The sequence below is a fragment of the Ciconia boyciana genome, chromosome 10, assembly GCF_034638445.1.
Source record: "Ciconia boyciana chromosome 10, ASM3463844v1, whole genome shotgun sequence".
Classification (NCBI taxonomy): Eukaryota; Metazoa; Chordata; class Aves; order Ciconiiformes; family Ciconiidae; genus Ciconia; species Ciconia boyciana.
The window spans coordinates 21,614,003-21,640,525 of NC_132943.1; the positions used below are offsets into that span (position 1 = coordinate 21,614,003).

At 39.6% G+C, this 26,523-nt stretch overlaps 1 protein-coding gene across 8 annotated transcripts in view; it reads left to right on the top strand.

Moving 5' to 3' along the window:
- CSRNP3 (cysteine and serine rich nuclear protein 3) overlaps window positions 1-26,523 on the top strand; it is a 109,093-nt gene that overhangs the window by 65,286 nt on the left and 17,284 nt on the right. For all 8 annotated transcript variants that reach the window (XM_072874408.1, XM_072874409.1, XM_072874407.1 and 5 more), the window contains one exon: window positions 12,171-12,341. In XM_072874408.1, the coding sequence (XP_072730509.1) occupies window positions 12,171-12,341 (171 nt within the window). The remainder of the gene's footprint in view (window positions 1-12,170; window positions 12,342-26,523) is intronic.

Genomic DNA, 26,523 nt, shown 5'->3' on the forward strand with positions numbered 1-26,523 from the left:
TTAATTAAAAAGCTTTAAAGAAGGAAAATCTAAAGAATTCCTGAAGCAAACAGGTGTTCTGTGTTGCTGCCAAGTTACAGTAATTCTGAAATACTCTTTTTTCCCCCATCTAAACTCCATTGAAACTGTGGTTTATATAAACATTTTGTGCTGCAATTTGAATGCTGGATGTTGAGCTCCTTTAAGCACCGTAAATAGAACCAAAGCTTTCTGCATGCATCAGACGTTTTGGAGGCAGAGACATGATTCTGATCTCCTGTATTACTGAGGTTCAGTGTTAATTCTACTAGTCTTAATTTACTTCTAGATCTGAGAAGCCTGAGTCTGGCATATAATGTTTGGGTTTGAGCATGCACAGTGTTTATTGTGTGTCTTAGATATTTGGTCTCATTTGTTTATTGGAAAGAGGAATTTACTTTTGTTGAAAAACACCTTGATTTGGACAGATGCAACAGCTGAATAATGAAGTTTAGGTTTAATATTAATTGAACACATCTAAGTCATGGTTTAGGGTACATAGTGGCAAATGTTTGGAAATTCATTCCAAAGCTTAAATATTTTCCCCAAAATAGCAACAGATGATTCTGCCATCTAAAACTCTTACTTGCTCTTAAAAGGTACTTCTAGTAACCGAACCTTGAAGTTTAGGGTTTTTTCCCCCCTGCACAAGCAGATGGAAGATCATACTGAAGCAAGGCAGGTATTGGTAAAGCTGTCTGAAAGATAAATTTACGTGTAGCCTGTCAGGATGTGTCTTTGTCCTTGCTCTGAACCAGCTACGATGCTGCGAAAATCTGGATTATAAACATGCCGATCCCTCAGTAAAGCATCACCAGACACCATCACATCTTTAAAATGCTGATTCTGTTTGAAGTCCTACCGGTGAGTTTTGATCGCTGTTGCTTCATTGCTCTTCTACAGGGTTTTTTGACCCTGAAAAAGGGATTGAATGTAGATAAAAGATAGATATGACTCATCTACAAATGCAGACAAGCAAAAAATATTTACTAGGTTAAAACAGCTCTGGGATAAATAGCATGGCTTTAATTTCTCCATCTCTCTACAAATATGGATACAGTATTCTAAGGAAACCTGTTATAAATGGGAGTTGTAAATAATAGTTAACAAAAAAAAAAAATCTAGAAATCTGTGGGCTTTTTCCTCTTTCAGATTTACATATAATTCTCTCCAACAACTCCCTTTCCTCTAGTCTTATCCCCCACCCTCCAAAAATGGTTGCATTTCTAGGACCTCTGCTTCAGTTCTCCATCACTTCCTATCTTTTTTTCCATGATGAAGTAGGGAAAATGGGAAGAAGAACATAGATGTGTATCACCATAAAAATGTGGTGGAAAATCTGCTTAATATGTAAGTTGTCTAAAAGCAAAATTAGGGATAAAAGAAGGAACTGCTTGAGTTTTTCAGGTTTTTGTATGTTTAAATGCAAAAATATAAGCAAGGATACTTCTTAAAACTTAACATCGAAATGTGTTGGACCACTTGCATTTAGGCTTTCTGATGAAAAGATAGAGGGCTTTTGGTTACTACTTCATAAGTCACTTCATGAAATATTTAAGTTGATGCCCTGATTCAGTTTGGGGCTGGTTAGTATCCTGCTCTTTCTTAAGCAACAGGGATTTGCGTATTTATTTTATTGTCTAGCGTGAAGTGGGAAATCTGGGCTACATGGTATGGAGCCTGGCCCTCATCAGTTTTTCTGAGGGATGTGGGCAGGAACGAGAACATCATTTACTGATTGTAGCTTCACCGTCCCATGTAGTCCTTGGATTTTGATGTGGAAATGCAATCAAGTGATACTGTTACGTAGGGTAAGGCTGCAGAGTAAATGAGCCTCCGTGGCCCTTTGAGGGTAATGAGAGGAATTTGGGGTCGTGTTACATTTATTTATTTCATACTGGTAAATAATTTCTATGCGTGCCTATAAATAAGTCATGTTTTTCATCTGTGCTGCAAATCGGGTTAAATTGGTCTGTGTTGAGCTCCATGCTGCCGCAGCTATTCTGGTGTTAGTACCTCGGCTAGCTGGGCCAAAGCTGGGCTGGGGATCTGTAGCACCCTGCGGTAGAGGTGCTGCCTGCTGAAAGCAGCAGGAACCGCTGCGGTGTCTCTGCAAGCACTGTCGCACGACCACGCGAGGCGTGGAAGGAAAGGCTGACAGACCAGCACCGGGGCTTACGTTTCCCTGCTGGGGGTGGCAGCTGGGGGAAGGGGCTGCTTCTTCACACCCATCTCCCTGGGGTGCCTGTGAGTGGGGGCCAGCGCTCCTCCGGGGCATCTCCCATGGGCATCTCCCACCTGAGGAGAGTGCCACCTGGTACTTCTGGGAGGGTGAAGTAGGCTGGCATTGCCGTGACCTCAGGAGGAGGTTGGGGTTTTTTGAATAGGGACCTGAGGTTGATAATGAGCTTCTCGGTGATTTGAAATCTGTTCTTCATTGTAATTGAACAAAGTCTCCTTTTAACGTAGCATGAATATGTTAAAAAAGTAAGCTGGACTGCACATGTTTCCAGTTGTACTTCCTAAGCGATAGCAATCTCTAGTAAATGCCATTTGTGTGGGGGTGAAAGGGCAAACAAAAAAAACGTTGAAAGCCACGAAATGTATTTATTCATTGTTTTTAGTGTGGATAACAAAGGATAGCACTGCTTACTTCCAACATGAACTGTGACAGCTGAGCAGGCTATTCTCAAGCAAACGTTTTTGTCTTCAAGTATTTTATTATGGCGGTGGGGGGGGGAAACCCCATGACTCTGGGGGGACTTGGAGTGCTTGCAGAGCTGCCTTTGTTTTGCTCTCTGGTAGTGCCAGAGTCTTTATTGAACCATTCACTTTCAGAGTAGCTCAAGGTTTAACTTTGTAGCTTTCAATTAAGTTGCTCAGTTGTTTACCATTGTGCCCTCCTCACCCGCTCTGACTTCTAAACAAACATCTTTTAACAATAAAATGGAGAAGTGAAAATTGCAGGGTATTAACCTTCTCATCTCAGCCCCTCTGGAAAAGACAGAATAATCGGAGATTTGATAAAGCAAAATATCATAAAATATGTCAAATAAAAAGAATACCTCGGGTTGCGAGTGGAAGCCACATGCCGTCACAGCAGTGCATTTCAGGAGAACGTAGGGCAGATAATTAATTTTGTCCCAGCAGAGTCCTCTGGCTGAGATCTCGTTGAATGGTCATAAGGTGCTTACAAGTCAGGCAATGCTGTGGGAATGGGCTAGCTGCTTAGTTTCTATTCATCACTGTCTCGGTGACAAGAGTGCCTTGGGAATTGGATGAGTACGTCCTTGTTATTAGACCTGCAACTCTTCTGTCAGCCTTCTGGAAGAGTTTTCAGCTTTGAATTATAAAGTGAACTGAAAGGGATTTTTAGACATGCTTATTATGATGCCAAGTCACTACAGCCATAAACTCCAGATTTTCTTTAGTATTACAAAAAAGAGGAGAGTCGATGTTCAATTTTAACACAATTGGGATCTAATTTTAGGTCAGTCTTACTGTGGTCCATAGCTTTACACGTTCATGTTGTGATAACGCCATATCCCCTTCCTTCATGTGCCTTTGTGTCGAGTATACAAAGGTACACGCACACAGGTAAAGACCTATGTGTAATTTTTGCTGGCCAAAAATACGAAGTTACTATTGGAAAGATTGGCTGTAATTGAATATGCGCTTTAAAAATCCCACCTTTTTGTGGTTGTTAGTTATTGAAATTACTGAGAAGACTCCTGGCTTACAGGGAATTTTTTAGTTTATTGATTACGCATGTTTTGTCTCTCTTCATAAAAATCAACCATCTCATTCTGTGAAGCTGTGGTCACTAAATTTGGGAATTTGAAATCTTAGTATAGCTGACGTTTTTGACTGATTTCTTGAGGAAAGTAGGCTTATGCAGTTATGCTTTCTCTATGCCTATCATGTTGTCCAATATGTCTGTCATATTTTCCTTAGTTTGTTTTTAACCCGTTACCTCATTTCAGCTGAGCTTGAAAGAGAAGTAGTAGATCTTCTTCAAGTATTGTGCAAATGGGTGGTGAGATGGAAAAGAGAGAGACTCTTAGTTCACACCAGTGAAAAAAAAATTGCACTGTGACTAAATGCCTGATTATCAAAGTAACCACACAGAGGAATGCATTAAACACCGCGTCCCTGGGGAAGACCATCAGTGAACCAAACCCCCTACTGTGCCTCAGGTAATCCCATCCAGAAGATGCAAATCTATAAAGAATCAGCTTCTGTTAGTTTCTCAGAATATTTTTTTTTTAAACTTGAAATTAAATTCTGCTTGAATTTTCTAGCTGATAACTGAGTAGCTTATTTTTACCTTGTCCTTTTCTTAGAAGGTGAATTGTCAAGACTCTACATATGTGTCAGTGGCAGGAGGAGTCTTATCAGTTGTTGTATTGTATAAATTCACTCCTTACTGCATTCAGTAATTTGTTGTGCATGTTATGGGGTTTTTTTGGTGACTTTCCCCCATCAGTGTTTATTGTTGAAATAATATTATTGCTAAAAATCTTCAGGGTTTTTTAAATAAACGTATTGGTTTTCCTGGTTGAATAGATACACCATGCATGGTGACAAGTCAAAAAGCAAATAATAGAAACAAATACTAATTTTACGTCTTTTATTTTTAAGTGTCATTTTTTGTGGGCCTGAATGCCTACTTAGGACTGTCTTGGGTGTGCATTAAACCTGCAGATTGTAACATTATATGTTGGTTGTGCAATGTCCTTGATTTAGATAGCAAGCTTGAATTGTTATAGCCATAAAGCTATTTTTGAAGATAGTAGTTTCAAAACATCATAGCCTTCCAGTAGATATTAATAATTTATATTTTCCAGTACGAATAGTTTTATTGACTCTATTCTCCAGGGAGAAAGATGCACTTAAACATCTTTTTACTAATTTTGGCTTCACTTGAGGCCAAGCCTTGAATGAAGTCATGATTTTACTCTCATGCCACAGAGCTATATTCATTTCATCGGTGGCAATTGCATGTTGGCTCCTGCTGACCAAAATTGTTTTTGTTTGTAGGGGCCTGTTTCATACACTCTTCCTCAAATATTTCTGCTAAAGAAAGTAATAGGTTTTCTGGTATTTTTGAGCTGCTGTTTAGTTTCTACCATTCTCTTTCAGCTTCCTAGTAGAAAAAAGCCACAGAGTAACCTCTTCAAGAAGTGTTTTGGGCTACCAGAGACGCCAGTCTGCCACCAAGTTGTTACTAATAGCTGTGCCAAATATTTATTTGGTGCCTTAAAAATGCGCACAGCCCTGTGAGGGTATTAGGGAATTGGGTTAACGATGTTTTTTCTAATTTTAACATTTATTACAAAGATAAAACCAAGATGTTATGGGAGATTTTCATGGTTTTGGTGTTCAAAAAAAGAGAAAAGGAAAAGGAAAAAATAAAAAGCCCATCAACCCAAAATCTTTCGATTGGTTGCTTGTAAGTTGTCAGATGCAAAGAACCAAGCTCATACCATAAGTTTTAAATGACTCGTTACTGAAGTTGGAAGAACATGATCTGAGCATTGTAGCACTGGGGGCCCCACACCAGTTTCTGTGTTCTCCCTCACTGAAAACCTGGAGCCTCCTGGAGCTCCCAGGTCTGTGTCAGTGCTTGTATAGGCATAGGAGAAGGTATTCCTGCAGCTGTGCCTTTTCTTGGGTGGATGTGACAAGACAAAGGCATCGGGTTGGACAAAATCATCTGCCAAGCTGGAATTTGAACGCTGAATTAAGGAGAGGAAAGTTGAAACAGTCTCCATTAGGGAACGTGCTGAGCATGCCTATTGTATAACGCTGCAGCAATACTGAAACGCAAATGGCTGCTGGCTGTGCACAGGCAGTTCTTTAATATCTCAGGATTTGGTGTATAATAAGCCAAGACCATTTTTTCATGCTACCTATGCGATGAATTCTTACTAACAATATTTGTTAAGGCATATTAAACATCTACATTAAACATGTATACATAATTAAGTTTTACCAGTGTGTGACAAAAGAAAACCTTTGTTAGTAGAGCAGCAAAATTTGCAGAGCTAAGCAATGAATAATTGGCAAATAGCATAATTTTTGCAATCATATGACCCTTTACTGTGTATTTATTTTGATATCCAAAGCAATGTATATTTACACTTCAGAGATGCCTGTTGAAGCTAAGAATACATTTCACAAGGGTACTGCAAATGGTCTAACTGTATTACGGCAGCATTCTGCTTCACAAATTTTCCTGCTGAGAAGTTGGGTATGTTAGTACAACTGATCTTCTGCTGATTGTGCTGGCTTGTTCAGAGTGAGCTGAGCTCATGCAAATCCTTAGCTGTATGTTCAGATACATAGCATAGATGAATACCTGCTGCATGATAACACTCAACTTTGAGGACACCCATTTTTTTTTTTATATCTGCTTTGTTTACCTTCTCCTTTATAACTGGCCTCCAGTGATCATGACAGTGCATGGCTTTGCTGTTTCATTTATATTACTCTTGAACAGTGAAGGAAACTTGAAGCTCACTATTTCTGGATCAGAGTCCAGCTTCTGTAGGAAAGGAGGTTTTTTTATAACCTTTTACTTAAGTCTTCAGTCCCTCCTCATCTTTTTTTCTCTCTCTAGGTTTACCTCTTCCGTTGTGCTGTTATTCAGTCCTTATTGTCATTCTCAAAAACTGACTAATTTAGGCAAATTTTCACATGTTTAGGCACATCTTTGATATTTGAGAGCTGTCTCCACTAAAAATTTCACATCTTTTCCTTAAAGTTCTTGGGAGTGAGAGTGCTTTTCAACCACTGTAGTTGCAAGGTTTTTTTAATTTGTTATTATTTTTTAACGCTGATAAAACAGTTTGTCTCTTTTTACTTTTGAAATATTTTTGCCAAGTTTAAACATACGTAAAGGCATGTATGAAACTTGCAAAGTGAGAGAATAAGAACAAGCTCTTCATGTTCCCCTTTCTAGAAGAACATATTTAGAGGTCAGAATAGCCAGCATAATTGATTCCTGCCAGAGGCAGTATGAATTTATATCTTTACCCTTGACTTGACTTTTAGCCTATATTTATTTAGCCATTTAAATTGTTGTAGCCATTTCTTTTGACCATCCCCTTGGCAGTCTCATTGTTGACACTTACACTTCACTTCCTCTGCATTTGAAGTCATAATGGCGGCAAATATTTTTGAAAGAAAGCGTGTAGGCTACAACTAAATACTGTGTCACTCTAATTCCAAGTGTTAATGCTTTCTCAGTTAAAGCAAGCATTGTATAGTATAAAGTATATTTCCTTATAGGGAAGTTCTGACTAAATATTTAAATTGTAATCTTGACGTTACGTTAGCTGTGATATGCAAACTTAATGTTTTAAAGATATAGTTAAGGGTGCTAAGAGAGCCTAGTTGATTTTAAGATGACCAGAAGATAAATTAAAGGAATCCAATTGCCTTTTATTGGAGGGGAGAGGGATCAATGTTCAGAAAAAGAATTTTGAAAATGAACAAGCCAAGCTATCATTCCCCCAGAGATCCTATTATTTAATACATCTGCTTTGTTTTTCAAACATTTCCTTTTAAAGTGTTTTAGAATTGATCAGAATCCCGTCGTGTTTGAAGACAAGGCACAATTACAGTGCCAGCGGAGCTCGTTCACTGATGCAGAGGTCCAGTAGCATACTGTAGGGAGGAGTGTCTGTTCCCCACCAGTGTCGAGATGGCTGTAAAATACCCTGTCCTTCCAACAACTCTCTTCGAGCAGATCTACTTTTTTTTTTTCTGGTAAGGATAGGCTATGGTCATTGAGGACCACCGGTCTTTTACTTCTGAGTAAGGTTTCAGGATTAGTCCCTAAGTCACGTCCCCTTATTGAAATAAGAAGCAAGGCAATTAGAGGTTAGATGCTTGAGAGTTACATGTTTTAATCCCCAACATCCAGGTGGTTACCCATCAGCATGGAACCACAGCTCAGCTGTTTGCTCTCGAAGCTCCCTGTGCTCCACAGTCACAGTCCAGTGCCTGCTCCTGAAGGCAGGCGCATAAACCTTCCCTTTCAAGACAGAGTGTAGCTCACTCTTCCTCTTAAAACATCTTTCTTGTAAAGATCTGCCACTGAGTGGGTTTCCTGTAATTTACACAGTAGTTCAACAGCTAAGGAACTTACCAGGATGCTGGAGAGCTTGAATCTGTTGTTCAGTAATTGCTGCCTCTAAGCTAAAGTTTAGCGGAGAGCACCCTAGTCCTTTGCTTAGGTGGAGACCGTTTCACTGTGTAGAAAATAATGCCGGGATTCATAGTCCAAAGAGAGCGTGCACAGGTAGCATGCCAAGTGCTGTACTGTATTAACCAGCCTTCGGGTACAGAAACAATCACTGGCCTAACCTTCCCATCCCTTTTCCTTCTCAACATGCACTGCACTCATACTCTGTTTTGCATTTGTTCTTAGACACCTTGCTTGGAAGAACACCAAGTTTCAGGCTCCTAGGGAGACCTGGACATGAAGTTACTCAGGCATCTCAAATCTCGGTAACTGCTGGGTATGCAGAAGTGGCCTTTATGCTAGGGGAGCTTCAAAGTGAGAAAGTGAGACCCTGAAAAAGCTCAGATGCCTTTGGAGAAGACAGTTTGGTGACAGATGGGCAGAGCCTTCTAGGAAAGGGGTTTTGATTTAAGGATGGGTCAAAGACAAGAACATTGGAGTCATTTAAAAGTTACTGGTTTCTCAACTGAAAGCAGCTGTTTCTCAGTCAACAGACAGTAGTCAACCATTTGTCTGCCCCTGTGCCCTTGCAGGGGGTGACTGTGGCTGGTGGTGGCCGTACTGTGTTGTGTGGCAACGCGTACCTGTAGAGATTGCACATCACACCCCCTGCTTTTGTTTTCTGGCCCTAGGGAATCTGGCACCAGTTCCCAGAGCAGGCTCAAGATGGCTGTATCAGGGACCAGTACTCCCTGTATGTTACTCTCAAGAGGTGGATACCTTCTGACGGGAATCCATGTCTTGTTCTGGGAATCAGTAACTCAGAATTGGGAAGAATCTGTTTGAATAGTAACCGAGTGCACAAGTGTTTTCAGACCTGTACGGTTTTTTGCTCACTTTCTCTTCCTTGTTCTGGCAGATGAAAGCTTTAGTTACCACATTAAAAGTGGAGTAGTGTCAGCAAGAGGCTGTGCTGCTTTGGGGAGGGACTTCCCCAGAGGCAGGCTGTTAAGGGTTCCGCAGCTGGGAGGTTGAGAGTGTAGGCAGTAACATGCCAGGTGCTTTCCGGCAACTGCAGCAGTCGGACAGGCTCCTCAGCTTCAGGATGAGTAACTCGATGCTGCAGTTCCATTTGCGTCTCCATCGCCATTCCCTCCCTGCACACCCCCCCAGGTATAAAGGCATTTCCTAATTCCATACAGGATCAGCAGATGCACTGCACCTCCCTTGTAATATAATCGCTATTGGCGATTGAAATGGAAATATCACTATAAAACTGCAAGAAGACCTCAGTGACTTCTCTTCAGCTATTTGCACTTTGTGGGGAGTACCTTTATGTGTGGAGTTCTATCTAGTACAGCATGCTGCTAGACACTGGCGTGCTTCTCCTGCTGTTTACTGTCCAAAATATCATAAAGACTGAAATTGCTGTGATTTTGAAGGGTCTGTGGCTCTAGTTTCAGGAGATGTGTTTTGTTGTGGTTTTTTTCCCCCAATAAACTAATATGAAACTTGTTGCCTCAGGAGAGTAAGTCAAATGAATTTATAAGAGGCTGTGCACTGTCATATAGCAACATTTCAGCCTTATGCTTAGGGGAAATTGACTGCAAGGATGAGGAGGCAGAGCCATGTATCTGCAGTGGTTGTGGCTGGATTTCTCATCCCATTGCTTTCCGCTGAAGCGTTAAATACCGACTGCTGCTGGAGACAGGATATTAAACTTGGTGCAATCATGTATGTGCTGCTCAGAGCTTTTGCTTCCTAAGAGATGAATGAACTCCCTTATTATAAAACTTCTGTTCTAGTCCTCGTAATTAAATAATATTATAAAAATGTTATATAATGTATCCATAATTTCTAGTTTTGACTTACAAAGGCAAGTTTAAACCTGCCCATAACTCCCTCCTGCTGTGCTTAGGAGCTGGCAGACAATGTAAAAGGCTTTGTCAGCAAAGCAAAACAAGTAATTAGAACTAACTTTCTGTTGCACTGGGATGAAACCATGGTATTCTTGCCACCTCAGTCCCAGGATTTCCTATAGACAGACTTCAGTGTTTGCTGAATTATGATTTTGAATTAGTCCTACTAATTGGGACAATCAAAATTGTCCTAATTAGTCCTGTAACCTGGTGAGCCCATCAATTTTTATTTTTTAAAACTCTCAGCTTCTTATACGCACCCTTATCCTGTTCTAGCTTCATATGAGGCCAAAAGTTGGTTGCAGACCTCTTCACACTGTCACTTTGTTTTTTCCAAGAAGGGAGCTGGTGCTGGGGCTTGAAGGGAGCTGTAGAATGCATAGGAGACATTGAAACTACTTGGTACTGGACTGAGTCTGAGCAAAGATACCAGAGGATCTACTGAAGTTCTGTGCTTACAGAGTCAGAACATAGCAGCTACATCACTGAGACTACCTCTATATTAATTAAAAAGATAAAAAGATGCAGGCTAAGGACAGCGTTCTCTGGCTTCTGCTGCCAAGTGGCAGGGTACAGTTCTTGTCCACGGTGGCTAAACTGCCAGCCCTCTGCCAAACCCCAGGTGCCCTCATCCAGCCTGCCTGCCTTGAATGGTTCTGGCACCTGCTTCATCCTGCGTTATCCAGGAGAGTGCAAGGTGGCCTGGGCCAAAACTCTGAAATATGCTAATTGTTAAACAGTATGGTCAGTACTTGAGTCTCGGCCTTAACCTTGTCTTACTTACAAGTAGTCATTTAGCCCAGCATATGTTAGCTTCCTGACAGATTTATTTTTTTTAAAACATATAGCCATAGAAATGTTGGTCGGAAGGGGACTCTGGAGGTTATCTAAGTCCAGCTTCCTGGATGGAGCAGAATGCAGCTGACTTGGAATTAATGAGTTCTAAAGGTAGCTGCAGGGATTTTAAAAGTTCTGTTTCAGTGAGGAATGCAATTTTTGATTTTTTTCTCTCTTTCAGTGGGATTTGGCAGAACCCTGTGGTAAGTCCGTAGTGCTAGGTTGTGTGTCCTATTCGGCAAGTCTAGCATGTCATCAGTCCTAGACAAATTTTTTGGCTGGATAAGTATCAGCGCTGCTTGCCTCTTCAGTGCTGCGGGCGGCGTGGTGGCAGCTGCGTGGCCAACAGACACGCAAGGACAGCTGGCAGCAAGCTCCAGCTGTCCTTGATCTCTCCTCAGTTAGTTAAGGGTACACTTGCTCCTTAATTACGTGCAATTCATGTTATATTTCTACCTCTGCTGCTAAATTTCTGCTTGAATACTTTGCTTCATAATCTTCTACTCAACCTCAGGAGTATATTAGGCATCTCATTTCTTAATGTGGGAAGGAGAGAGTTTGGGAGGCAGTTGGTGTCTCTAACTGGAGTGGGGAATTTCTGAGTTCCAGGCATTTATTGAGCACTAAATTGGTATATGGTCTTTGTGACTTCGTTGTCTTTTATCTGTCCGTAATACTGGAATTATCGGATGGATTTCTTAAAGGGGTGATGTGAACACTGATTAGATCACGTATAGTTGGCAATGCGAACTGTAGTGTTCAGAGTGATTTCTTCTTACTTAATTTAATCCCTGATGGTGACACTTCTTGCTCCCGTGGCAGCCAAGGGAGGGACCAAGTGAGGGTGTTTGAAAAGAAACTCCCATTTTTGCCTTGTTTGAAATTTCACAATGTAACCTAGAAATCGGGGATGCTATTGACATCAAAATGGGAAAAATACTCCCTGAAAGCAATCTGTTACACGTTATTCTAGCAAAATAACCATCTCCATACATGTCAAGTTAGAGTATGAGTTTTAATGTTTTTTTCCTTTCCTATGGCTTCACTGTCTCCTAATTAATTATATCTAATTTCATACTAAATGGTTAGTCAAGACCAGAAGTGGCAACTTATTGGTACTTCTAAGTAAAAATGACTTTGGAGATTATGACTGCATATTCTGCAGTTGGATGTTTCAGTGCTTGTTGCCTCTGTTCCTGTTGCAGGTGCATGTGACAGCATTGCAGCAATGAGTGGAATTTTAAAGAGGAAGTTTGAAGAAGTTGATGGCTCCTCACCTTGTTCCTCTGTGCGGGAATCAGATGATGACATTTCTAGCAGTGAAAGTGCTGACAGTGGTGATAGTGTCAATCCATCCACTTCTAATCATTTTACCCGTAAGTACTGAAGTTGTGTATCTAAAGAATTCTTCCTATTCCTCAAAATAAAATAAACTTTATGGTTAGATAAACATGATGACTTTAAATTGAACAGATGATAAAATGGAGACACCGTGGTGTTCAGTTTGTGACTTGCTCAAAATGACTTAGCAAACTTGCACCCTTTTGCCTTCTTGTTAACTACATAAAACTATTTGTCATTATAAAAATTTGAAGTCACTTGGAGGCCCCTGCCTATTTGCTGTTTGAATTATGTAGCTGTTTGTAGTTAACATTGGGAGTTGTGCTTAAGGTATTTCGAACAGGTACTGTAGGGAAGGTACTTTAGGTAAGTTTGTTTATTTTGCTTAGATAAGTGTAGTGCAGCTGTTGGCTATCTGCAGGATTGTATTGGTGAGAGTTCTTCTCCAAAGAAAATAATAAGCTTTCTTTTATTTGGAATTGAGGAACATTGTGCATGAGACACATTATTGCAATACTTTCTATTCTTCATGTAGGGGAGGGTATCTCTGTACTAGGCAATGGTTTTGTGTACAGATAAGAATTTGGTTTTAAGTTAGCAAAGCTACGTGTGCAGCATATATATCTAGGAAGAATGAATTTACAGCTTATATTTGTAGTTTATTATATTTGCTTTAGGTGGTTATACTGTTTTAATAGTGAACTGCATGTTTTAAAAAGCAGGGGTCTGCCACCTTCAAGTCTGTTGCATATAGATCTCCCCACTGGAGTTAGGGGCTGTAAAGCTGTTTTCTTAAGACCGTGGGCCAAGGAGTAGGTGAGGCTCCTCATCACTGCCCACACACAATGTGATCCTTATAACTATGTGGTTTAGATTGTGCCTAGAAATCATGTTTGTAGCATGTGATACAAATATTTTTATACCTGATTTGTCTACCAAATGCCGCTGTGCAGTTTGAGCTAGGGTTTGGATGTGAGGGTCCGAATCCTCTTTGCTCTAGTATGGCACACTCCTGTGCAAAAGGTTACACAGGCACAACTTTTCAAATGTGTTTACATGTAACAATCTTGATGTAGTATATTGTATTTAAGATGCAGTACTAGTAGGAGACCTATTTTATTGAAATGTGTACACAAAGGAGTAAGTGACCCAGTAAATCTCTTTGGTAGTATTAAGAAATAGCTTGGTGACAATTATTATCTGCATGCTGATCTTTTAACTTTTGCATCTGTTTAAGGACTTAGATGATTATTCATCATAGACTGAAAGCAGTCCTTTTCCATCAAACAGTCATTGCCACCCACATAGAAGACAGCAATTTTATTGTGAATGCACAGATAATACAAAGAAGGCTCGTAATTCAGGGGAGAAACTTGGAAGTAGTAATACATGCATGTAACAATAAGCTTTGATTGTAGTTGACACAATAAATAATTTAGTTTTTTAATAAAATCTGTAGGGGAAAACTATAGCATTTCAGTGTTATGATTAATGATTCATATAACTGAGATATTTGTGGCCAGAGTAATAAATGTTTATCTGTGTGCACACTCACACACACAGATGTATAGAAAAGGTACGTTATACTTTTTAAAATACGTATACATATCAGTTGGCGATACAGAAATAGAAAGAGTAAATTGTTTGCATATGCATTGATACTACTTTTTAAAAAGTATTGTCCTTAATATAGATGCAGCAGCCTAAATTCCAAGAAATCAATGCAGAACAACCCCAGTATTATATAAAGCTGCTTTGGGAAGAAAAGAATAGAACAGGTGGCCTTGGTGCTGCATTTGATAGGCAAACCTCAAGGTCCTCAAGGAAAAGACTTTTGGAGACTAGTTTCTATGCCACTGGAACATGGCATCTTTCAGTGTCTAACATTCTGCTTTGCTCTTACTGTAATGCAGCATACTTGCAGGAGCTTGATAAAGGTAATAATTTTTTATTGGTAAGAAAATAGAGGATGCTGATGCTCAGATGAAGTATAGAATGGAAAGGTGGTTTTATCCCTACCTAATTACTTGCATCTTGCATCCAGACTCTCTTCCAGTGTGCATCATTATTTTGTAACTTTACCAAGGACACTCCATCTTGCACCTGATGGGGAAGTCAGATTTTGTTAATTTATTGTTAAAATGCTGCAAGTGAGATTTTGCACCTTCTCCTTCTTTTTTAACGTTAAAGCGTATCAGTTACTTATATGTTTACACAATCGACATCTACCAGTTGAGCAGTGTTAGAAAAATCACTTAGCTAGCCTTAGGCACATCTGCTATATATAAGAGCAACTCTGCGCTAAAAATGTGAGTCTTAGTGATGATGTATGATAGTACAAGTTAATATGTGTTTGCAATAAAAACTGATCATGTTTATACTTAAAATAAATGCAAAGGAGTAAAGATACTTGACAAATGCTGAAAGATGTTTTTAACTTGATAACTGACTACCTCTAGACAAAACAGGTTTTTTGTTGAGATTGCATTTTTATTTTGTTTTATTCTTCTCACATTTTCTTGAGTCTTCATATGCTTTGATTCTGGAAGGAATGTTTTAATGGGACAATTGGTGAACTTTTTATACACACTGGATTTGTTTTCGTTTTGGTCTGTATCAGTTGGTTGACATCAGTTGTGTGTGTAATGTTGGATGCCCTTCAGGGCAGGAGCACTCTTCTGTGTATGTGCTTAGATTTATTTTTTTTTAACCTCCAGATTTTTTAAACAATATTATTTGAAAAAGCGTATTTTGAGTTCTAGGAAGTGATAAAAAATGAACTGATCCTACTGAGCTACTTAGCCCTGTCTCGTCAAAGCAGAATATGTGGAAATTGTCAGTGTTCATATCTCATGAATACAGGTGTCTTACAGAGCTACTAAGTGATGCTCACTTGAAAACTACATGCAGATGTGTTGTACAGTAACGAAACTGTTAACAGTGTACATTGAAAGGTGCTTTGTTCATTCTTTAAACACGTTCATCTCCCAGAATAAAGGATAAGAGCTTTCCTGTGTTGAATATTTGAATCTCTACTTTTAAGGGCATATGGAAAGGAAGAGTTCTGTGAGACTTTTTCAGTAAAGAGACTGAAAAGAGCCAGTGCAGAAGAAAGGCTGGCCAGATTCTTTGCCTCTGTTACATGCCTGAGTACCTCCTTGATGGAGGTTATCTTTCTAAGCCATTTCCTGACACTTTGTACCATTTTCTTTTCTCTTTTGTGAGACACTGCCAGAGCCTGTGTACTGTCTTCCTTCCGGTCCATTTTCATACAAGTAAATCTGAAATTCAGTATAAACTCTCTTTTTACTGACTGGAAATGTGTGGGTTGTGGGTGACCTGTAGTCAACATCGAGATCTTTATGTTAATTCTTTAACTGAGCTTTTTAAAAAAAGCCTAACATGGCCCTCTGAGCCTTTATTTTTCCTTTCTAATTGACCTGACAAAGAGATAATTTTTTAATCACTTGTAGCTACAACTCTTTCAGTGCTTCAGCGAGCAGGCAGTTTGCGTATAAATCTTATCTAGAATAGTTGATGCATCTCGGTATTTACACAACCCTTGGAACAATATGTGTTGGGTCAGCTAAACAGGAACCTTTCAGCTATCCTGCTCCATTAGCCTTAAGGTCAGTTTAACCTGCCAGCTAAATGAGGCACACAGCTGCGGTGGATCATTCAAGTGGGGCAGAACCACCTGAAGATAGCTTTGATCTCAGCAATTAACCCTGTAGTGTGATGGCAGAAAATACATGACTGAGATGTCCCTAAGTGCTATCCCTTGGGACTGCTACTCAAGGATAAGTACAGAGTTTCTTTAACAATATATTTGTTTAAATAAATCAAGACAGCAACAACAACAACAAAAATATCCCTAGCCTAAGTTACAAGTGTCTTGTCTTTTTCTGAGTCAAGAGGTGAAATTACAGTCCATAAAGCATAGACAACTGTTACCATGTTCATAACCAAAAAATAAATAAATGCAGTATTTTGTTGGTCAGGTATGTGTGTATATACATCTGCACATTTTAAAATCTCTGATCAAATGGTGATGGAGTGCCTTCATTACCACTGGCAGATATAATCCCTACCATCTTTTTTACTTACTTTTCTCAGTCTATTGAGGTCATTTCAGTTCGATTCAGCATGCTGTTAGTCACACCGCAGATTTACCTTAATGGATGCCAAAGCATATTACTAATCAGTCCACGTACCTGTCCCATTTCATGTCCCCTCCTCCATGTCAGAAAGAGGGGTGTCCATCTTGAAGTAGCAGTCCCAAGCATGCATATACAGTACTAGTCAGGACTAAGAATATTTTTTTTTCCTTTTTCCTTAGAGGTACATGGAATACAGGGTGGGAACACACCTAATGCCATTTCAGCTCCTTTAAATTGCCCTGTTGAGCTAGGACACCCTGCTGCTGTGGTTCATCAGCTCCACAGCAAGTTGTCTTTGGAATTGCCGTCCGGGATGTCGGTACAACGCCCTGACAGTTCCTACGATTGTGTGTGCTGGGTTCCATGCTCCAGCTCAGGTTTGGGGGGTTCTTCCTGCCTTGTGGAGGTACCTGCCCCTAAATGCTTGGTCTATTTCTCTGATAAAGAAAAATGTCCAAATTTAAGTTGCAGAATTGCATGCAGTTGAAAGACCTGGGAAGACCTCATCAAGTCCTGTCTTTTGCACTTTGGTGCTGGTAAAAACTCCCTATACCACGTTACTAACAGATGCATCTCTTAAGAAACATACTTTGAGGAGCTGCTGCTTTCCTCTGCCATTGCAACTTTAGTGTAGTGTAGCTGAAACTTTCAGAGTAATGACTTTATTGCAGAGGCTTCTCTTCTTCACCTGCAGAGGCAGGTGAAATCTCCAGCACCAACTCTTCTCGCAAGGTGCTCAACGGGAGGTGGAACCATCACACAGTCTGGTTGATATCCTCCGTCGATTATCTGCATCTTGCCATTAACGTTATCACTGTCATTAGCAAGGTTATCCTGCAGCCAGCTGTAATCATAGGTCCTGTCATTCTGCTAATTACGGTACTGTCTTTAAGAGTATTGGATGCCTTAGGTTCACTATGAATGTGGCTGGTCAGTAAGGGTTCTGAGGAAACCCTGCGGTCTCTAAATGCTCTCACCATCTTTTGATTTTACCATTAAAGATAATGAGGAATTCGAAAATACAAATACATCCCCATTGCACTTCTTTCCATATGCCCTTAGAAGTACTGTTTTGAATATTCTAGAGTCGCTAACATATTGAGATTGCCTCATCTATGTGGCCATGCAGAACTTAGAAGAAGGTATCAAATCTTTTGAAATCCTTAGGAAGGTCTAGCTTCTCTTAAATTATCTTTATGCGAAGGATAAAGTTTTATTTGGTGTGAGGTCAATAGCACAAGGCATTACCTGAACTTTGAGCTCATGCTGTGTGTTTAATTGCTGGTTAACGATAGAAATCTAAATGAGTTAAAGTGGTGATGCTGGCTGATAATGGGAAAACACTTAGAAGGTGTAGCTAAATGCAGGCATTCTTTTTTCATGGCATCTTGCAATTATTTATATTGCCTGCAACCAGGCTTGGAATTTCCTTGTTAATGAGGAGTATGTTCTTGTCGTTATTTGTTGACTCATGTTATGAAATGCAAACAAGTTGAGAGATTCTTGATTTTAAAACGAGTAGGCTCATCTGGGCAGTAAAAACCAAGAAATGCAAAGAAATTCAGTGAAAGGTATTGCAATGTCTTCGCTCAAATACTTATACAGAATGACAGGGCAGGGTATGCCATGACCGAATCTTGCCTGCTGTCTTTCATCTGGAATAACGACTATTGTAGAGGGAGTTTTTAAAAAATGTAGAGGGGTGAGCAGGCAGGCTCCCACTAGTTTTTAGAAGGATTTGTGCAACTAATTCTATTTCTATACTTTTGAAAAGTTTTCTTCTATAAATTAGGGCATTTCATATACTATACAAACAGAGGGACAGTTTTTGCCTTACATGATGGTTTTTTTGGCTTAGATAACATATAAACAAATTTTTTTTGTTGAAGCTGTTCATGACATATGCAAAGTAGGTTTGCAGATGCAAAGTCACGGACAGCTAAATGGGTAGTTGTATTTGTATCAAATGGCTATTCGCAGAAGTCACCCATGAGGTGGGACAACGGATTGCCTGTAGTGTCTTAGGTGAGTTCAGCAAATACAATTGCTATGCGTGGGTGTTCCTGCAGGGATCCGTGGTAGCTGCTTTCCTCCTCACACTGTTCGAAGCTGGGGCCAAGGTCAGAAATAATCATCTGCAAAACAGCAGCTGGCATTTAGAGTAAATGGTGAGGCAGAGAGCAGTTAACCGTCTCCACTTCTCCCCGCAGGCTGATTATATTTGCAGAATGGAGAAACGGGACTAGTATGGTGAATGTCACAGAGAAGCATTCTGGAGATAGAGGGTGCTGAGGAAGTAAACTTAAAGCTTTCACTGAAATTTTAGCAGTGAAATTCCAGCTTTTAGCATGCATCCCAAGAATTTAACATTTCTGTGAGATTTTAGACAAAACTCTGACAGTGAGGTAAAATGCTTAACTAAAGTACGAATGAAAAACCTCTCTTATTCATGTCAAACTTGCTTGTGAGCGAGTATTTTTCAAAAACCGTTTCAAATGTGACATAAATAAATGCAGTATTAGGCAAGCATTCCTGTCGAGCCCCTCCTGTGAGGTGAATTTAGCTATGGCTTTACCTGAGAAGAAGGTAGCAGAAGGATGGAGCAGTGAAATGCTACTAGGGTAGGTGTTGCTGTTCCACAGGATTGTCCCTGTCCTGTCTAATTTCCACTGCTCATTTTACGCCTTTCTGGGTATGCAGTTCCCTTCAAAACTTCCAGGTTCAAATTTATTTTAGAAAACACCTCCCTGTCCTCGAGCTCACATGTTTCTTTGGGAGGATATATTGTATGTCACAGCATTTCCTCTTAATGTGGATTTCCAGCATGTAGGAAAAGTGTTTCATCATTAAGGGTTTAAAATTTGTAAATGTAGTGTATGGAGACTCTTAGAAAAATATCTTTTGGGAGGCAGTGGGATAGAAGGAGAGGTAGGAGGCAGAAGTAGAAGCAATTTCTGGAATACGACCTTTTCCCAAGTTTTTGTTTTCTATGAAGATTGCGAAGCACGCTGGGTTTTATAAGTGATGTTCTGACCTGGATTACCATGATGGATTAGGTTTTGCTGTTCTGTGGTGTTAGACTTGATGAAACACTGTGTGGGAAAGTCATGGAGCAGGTGGAGAATGGTGTTAATCCTTCTTGCCATAGTGGTTTATATGGCACTAAGAGTATGTAAAAAGCAGACAAATGGGTAGTAGAGTATGAGAAAAGCAGCATTTCCCCCGGTCTGAGATAGAGCTTTAATCCAGAAGGCTGCTTCATACACGTTTTTTCCAGCCTTTTGAAATTTTCATGTGCCTAAGATATTTCTGCGCTGGTGACAATGAATTGCTTTGCCCTCATTGATGCAAGAGTGCTAGTAATCTGCCGGGTAGCCATATGGTTCACGTTTATTTTAATGTGTCTTTGACATCAGGAGAATAGCTGAGACAGCAGAAGAAAGTGCTTATGTCTTGGACTTCAGCCAGAACTGAGATTATTTATGTTTCGTAATCAAAGAACTACCAGTTTTCTCAGTAAAAAATGTTTGACAAACATGATGGGCTTAAGATCTCATTCCTATCAGGATTTTGTAAAACTAGGAAGCAGGCTTTGCATTTCATAGATGAATACAGCCGCAGCGGGATCTCTTCCCGGGTGGGGGGGGCTGGATTCTGTTTTGGCCGCTAAACGCGCAGAGGGAAACACTTTCACGGGTTTCACACTGCTGTAGAGCCTAGAGAGCTCTGCACACTGCCTAGAGAGCAAAATGAGGATGTTCAAAGGCGAACGAAAAGTGCAGATGTACAGTGCGTTACACCTATGTGAGAGCAGTTCAGGAAAACTTTGTTTCAGTCTGCCAGCACATTATTACTGTTGCTTGCCTATTTCATCAGTTATGATTTATTCATATACAAATGAGACTTGGATGTTTCTCATAAGGATACACTGGACTGCTAGTGTAAATATTGATTTTCCCCTTTGGCAAACTACTTTTATTGGGATTCAGGAGTTGGATGGGCCCATGATGACGTCTGTTACCAAGACATATAAGAAATATATTATGAATAAATACAATAAAACCTAAATTTTTCAAATGTGGAAAGAGTTGGGGGGTTTGTGTCTTTCATTTTTCACAAATTCACAAATAGATAAATAGCAGTTATTCTCAGGGGAGAGAGCAGAAAACACAGCTTGAGGTGGAGAAGGAAGGGGCACCAGAAGCAGCTGCAGAACTTCATACCAGCTGTGGGAGGAGGCAGTGGCTGGGGATGCTGGGTGACGCCTGTGTCTTCCCCCTACGCCTCTCTGGGCTGGGGGCTTCCTCGCTCGGTTGGTTCCCGTGGTGGGAAGGGCTGGCAGACAAACAGCTCACCCCCGCGTGCAGAGGTCAGCAGGGATGGCCTCTGCCTCGAGCTTTCCGCTCCGTGCTTTGAAAATACCCTGGTATGGGGTAGGGGGAGGAAAGAAGGGCACACAATTTCCGAAGTCAGAGAGCTGCTGATACATAGCTTTGAATAACCTGCGGAAAGAGCTAGTAATAAAATTCTTCAGTGTTCCAATAATACGTAAAATGAAAAATAAATTTTGTTTGCAATACAGAAGGTAAGCGCAAAAAATCTTACAATTATGAGCCTGTTGGTAGGAATAAGGTGATGGCAACCATTATTTGAAATTAAGCAGCAGGACGTGGCGGTTTCTTCCGTGTAACACTAAGGAGACCATCTCTAACCATAGTGGTCTAGTTACATTAAAATATATTATGAAAATATTGATACCGATTTGTTACAAATCTGTGTATTGCTACATATTTCTTCACCCTTGTCTACTCACACGTTCCTCTAGATGTATATTTAAACTTTTCTGCCATATAAATTGCTTCATTCTCTTTTATTAACTGTTGATGAACAAAGGCTCTTCTTTATTCTCTAAGCTCACGTGACTTGAATGGCTCTCATTTTTCTTACCTTCTTTGTTGAGGAGTCTTTTTGCAAACCCAGAAAGTATTTCCTTACTTGCTATGTTTGCTGGTGACAGAATTCCAGCACAGATCAATGCTTTGTACAACATATTTTAGCCAGGATGAATCTAACAGGGAGGTTTTATTGTCAAACTGCTATTCATAATATTTGCCGTTCTCCCATTAATCATCATTGTGACGGAGATTTATGCGACACAGGAGCCTAAGCGAGAAAGAACAGCAGCCATGGAGGCCATTTTACAGAACAGTTTTATTTTTTACGGCTATTGTTACTTTCATGATAGCTGTATTTTTTTTTACATTGATACTTTCTTCAGGTTTGACTTTAAAGTTTTATCTTTAGAGTATCTTTGAAAAATTAATTAGTGGGGCCTCCTGTTTCATGCAGACATATGGGACACACGGTGTCTGGAAAAATCCATTTAATGCACTTGAGTGAGTACCTATAAGCTTAAAAAAAAAAATCTAAGGAACACTTAGTCTTTCTGGAAGAGGATCCATAAACCATCTTGTATGCCATTACTGTTAGCCACTAGGCAATAAAAATTGTACTTTTTATTTTGATAGATAAAATGTTACCATTTTAAATTGCAACCATTTTAATAGAAATTATGATAATAAAAGTTATTACTTAGTGTCTCAATGTAGGAGATGGTCCTCAACTATGTGTATAATTTACCACCTATGGGAACAACCATAATGATGTTTGTGTGGTTATTCTATTTTTAATCTTTTGACAGTTGATCTCCCCGTGTCTATTAAACCACAGGCAGGGTAAGACAGGCTCATCGAGTCAAGCCTTAGTCTGTGTCATCTGGAGGGGGGGTGTGGGGGGGTGGTAATGTGTAGAAAAAGGTTGTCTGGAATTAGACAAAGCTTGTTTCATGTTGGTGTGCAGCCTTATGAATAAATCACTGAAATCTCAATTTCTTAAACAATTATCTCTATTCTGTACTACAGTTGATGACTGAAAAAGGACCTTACTGAAATATTGAAAACTGAAGGGCTATAATAAAAAAACTTGATATCTAGCATTTGAGCATTGCACCATTCTGCAGGTCTCTGGCTCACCATACAGGTGTTCTTAAATTTTGAAACCTTAGAGGTCCCTTGTATGTTCAGTAGCCAGAGCCTGCATAAACCAGGAATTGTGCATAAAGAGAAGTGGCAGAAATATCATATGTAGTCATGAAATAAATTATAACTGCTGTGGATAAAGAGAATTGTTATGAGGGAGAGAGGTTAATAACTGAGAAAAAGATGAATAAACACATCCTGCTGTGTACGTGTGCAGGCACATCATGAACAAAGATAGCAAAAGGGTAAGCACAAAGAGCAGGTTGGGTTTCCAGGATGTGTTAACCATGCTTGGGTTAAACAATTTTTTGCTATTAAAAGTTTTCCTTTAATTCTTTTGGCCTCACCTTTAGGAATTTCGTTTACAGACAATTGCCAGTTTTGCCATAAATGGTCTGTGGTGTAGATGCCGTGTGCTGTGGCTGTTAGCCCGGGTCGGGTGCTGCACGGATGGGGCTGTGCTGTGTCCAGATACAGCCCTGAATCTGCAGCAGCTGCTTTTGCGTGGCAAGGAGCTGATAAGCCTACAGGACCTGGCTTGACTCCATGAGGGGGCAGCCAGTTGCAAGCAGGCTATTAACTTGGGCTCTGCTCTGCTAAACCCAGAAACAGCCACTCAAATGTCAAATGCCAAAAATCAACATTTCAGCAGTTGATACTATTTCAGACGAGGAATTCTGGCAGTCCTGTTTGAAGATACCTGTCTGAAGACCTTGTTCAGATATAGTGACCTTTTCTGAGAGATAGTTCTGTAGCAGTGATTAAGTTCTTAACAGTATCGTCTTTCCCTCCAATAGTAGATGTATTTTATGCATTACAGTACTTATGTATCTGTCAAAAATATTTAATTCCATATAATCTTGAAACATGGAACTAAAAACTATATTAATTGCTTAAATACATGAGAATGGAGTATTTTTTTCCTTCCATGGAATATATCAGACTTGTAGTATATAAATGTGTTAAAGATCACGTGTGATCCGTAGGACAGTTTTAGGTGATGATGAATATTCCTATTCCCTCTGGCATCCTCGCTCGCCATGAACTGCTGGAGCCAAGATGGTGGCGTTCGTTTTCCAAAGCCACCTTCTAGTTCCTATTGACAGTGTGTGTCCAGCAGCTGCTAAAACAACACATCTCTGCCTGGCAGACTCTGCCTGGAGTCAGTATCACCCTTTTTTGCGCAGACCAGATGATAGTGGCATCCACTGATATCACTTGTTGCACAGGCAGATGGCATGTAAATACTTTTTTGAGACTGGCCAAGGAAGGAAGCTGTTACTCGATTTCTGGAAAAGTGTGGTGTTTACACTCTCTTTGGATAAATTTTTAGGTTACGAGCTTTTGCTTCCCTGCAAAACTTTTGAAACTGACTCCAAAGAGGCATGCAAGCCTTGCACAAGCTGTGCTCCTCAGTCTGAAAGGAGCTTACTAATTGATTAATGTCACTAAATTTTGTCTGGGCATATGTTCATGCTTTCCGATATATCAGAAAATACATATTTTGTATGTCCTTCTGCTCTGTCTTGAGTTAAGCAGTGTCCTTAGCAGTAAGTAGAACTGATTTGAACGTACTATTTAAGGGACAGTGCATGCAAAATAACATATGTCCCCGACTCTTGATAAGATGATCTGAGAATCTGAGTTCTGGTTGGCTTGAAGCAAAAGGACTGGATGAGTTATAGAGCGCTTTGCCCCTGATGTTGGAAAATGTTCGACATTTCCATTCAATATCCAATAATAGGTTTTTTTGAGGTCACATTAAGGCAGTCCTTAATCTCTGCTCAGAGATTTTAGGACGCATAGTAGAGCAAGAACATAGCGCCTTTGCAGTGCCGACTGTGCTTCCTTTCACGTCCTCGGTTACTGACATGGTTGCAATTCCCCAGTCCCCTCACTGACAGCTCTAATCTATGCTTTTGGGTAATCAGATAAAATCCGATAATCTTTTGCAGTTCCTGCCTGATCTGTTCTTGTAAACAACATGCGCATAAATACGAATATATTCTGACTACTTCCTAGCAGTAACATAGAAGAGATGACTATAGACTTATTCACAGAGCCTTAGCTCTTCCCTTCAATGAGCTCTTGGGTGAGACAGAAGCAAACCCAAAAGATAGGACGTGTTTCAGAAAAAAATAATTACATGTAATCTGAGGGCTCTGAATGTTTACATGCTTGTTTAATTATACAGATTATCATATAATTTGTCTGACTCAGAACTCTAACATTAATAAACAAAACCATGAACTTTAATGACATTTACAACAAATGCATGTCAGCTCTCACGCTGTCTTCAATACAGTCGTATAGGGCTGGATTTATAGTGCTGGTGGTGTTGCAGTTACAGTATGCCAACATTTTCTTGAAGTTCAGCTTAATTTTGTTTTAACACAGTTTTTGACAGTGATATATTAAAAAAACCCAAATAAACAACTTTGATGGTGTGTTATTGATAATTTAATTACTGAAAGTGATAAGAACTATAGACAAGTTGAAGAAAGGCATTCATGGGTTCTTTAGGACAGCTCATGACAACTACAGTCTTACTGAGAGAGACTGCTGACCAAACTTTTAGGCATAAACGTACGGCACTGTGTGAAATTCATGTTGTAAATTTTGACAGCACACGCATGGGCACCCCCACCCCTCCCCAGAAATCCACATAGTGGAAAAGCTTATTCATGTAATCTAGTTTTTATTGTAGATGACATTCTTCTTTTCAGCTGGAAGTAATTAGATCGCAGAGTCTTCTGCCTAGCTTCATTTAACTATTAGTGTGTAGCATGTGAATAAGACTTAAGGTTGATTTCTTTATGTATAGAAAGTAGTATCTCTTCCATAAAGAGATTGACAGACTTAAAAAAATGGAAGCACTTTTATTGCAGCATTTGGTGTTCCTGCCAGTAAGCAGCCATGTCAGGAGTTCCATAGCTAAGGTCTAAAACAAATTACTATAAACGTAGACCTTATGTGGTAGATACTGAAGTTTACAGATGAAGATGCAAAGGCATTCGCTAGCTTGCGCGATTTACAAGCACTATTACCTTCTATTTCCTCATGAAGCATATATATTTTTTTAAGATTAACCTTCTATCTTTTCTTTCCTTTAATATTTTACTGTAGTTTTATCTCTCATTCCATTTGTGGCTGGTTCTTTTACTTAGTAAAAAAGCTACTTGCCCTTCAATAGCTGTCAATATTTCTTCCGAAATAGAGGCAAGATCCAGTTGAGATCCAAATAACACCAATACTGTTATATCAGAAATTGGATACATCCCAGAATGGTTTAAATACCTCCTTCAGCAGAAGCAGGATTTTTTAATTTGCACTTTCCTGTGTATAAGAACATATAGGCAGTGAAGGTTCTGATTCAGAGTATTTGCTTTCATGCTAAATTGAAAGAGAATGTCACAATATCAAAATTACCCCATCTTCCAAACTCTAAAAATTTGGTTTTATTAAAGATAGTTTTGTTTTGAAACTGTGGCATATATGAAAAAGAAGAGTACATTAAAACAATATTTAAAATCATTCAAAATTGACACACCTCTATCAACTAGTCTCTTCTAATAAAATAACCCTCTTTCCCCATTAAAAGCTTCCTATAAATATTTTTGACAGGCTCTGTTGATATGAGATTTACTTAAACTTGGATGTAAGGATGTAAGTTTAAACATGCCTAATGTAACAGAATTTGTCTTTCGGTTCCTCTGTGTACAACCTACATCTTTTTTGGAATTCCCTTCACTGAGAGCATGTAAGTGAATATAGGACCTGAGCTTATTTATCCGTTTTATATTTATAATCCAACATACCTGCAGCATATCTGAAGAAGTGCATGTTACTTATATAATAAACCATAATTTTAGCTGCATATCAGTATTTAGGAAAAATAACACTATTTCAGTATTTTACTGAGACCCAAATAGGTTTATGGTTATGTCAGCAGGGCATACTGTCTGTAATTTGGTTACAGGACTGTATTTTCCATCATACTTGTTTTTCATATAGTTAGG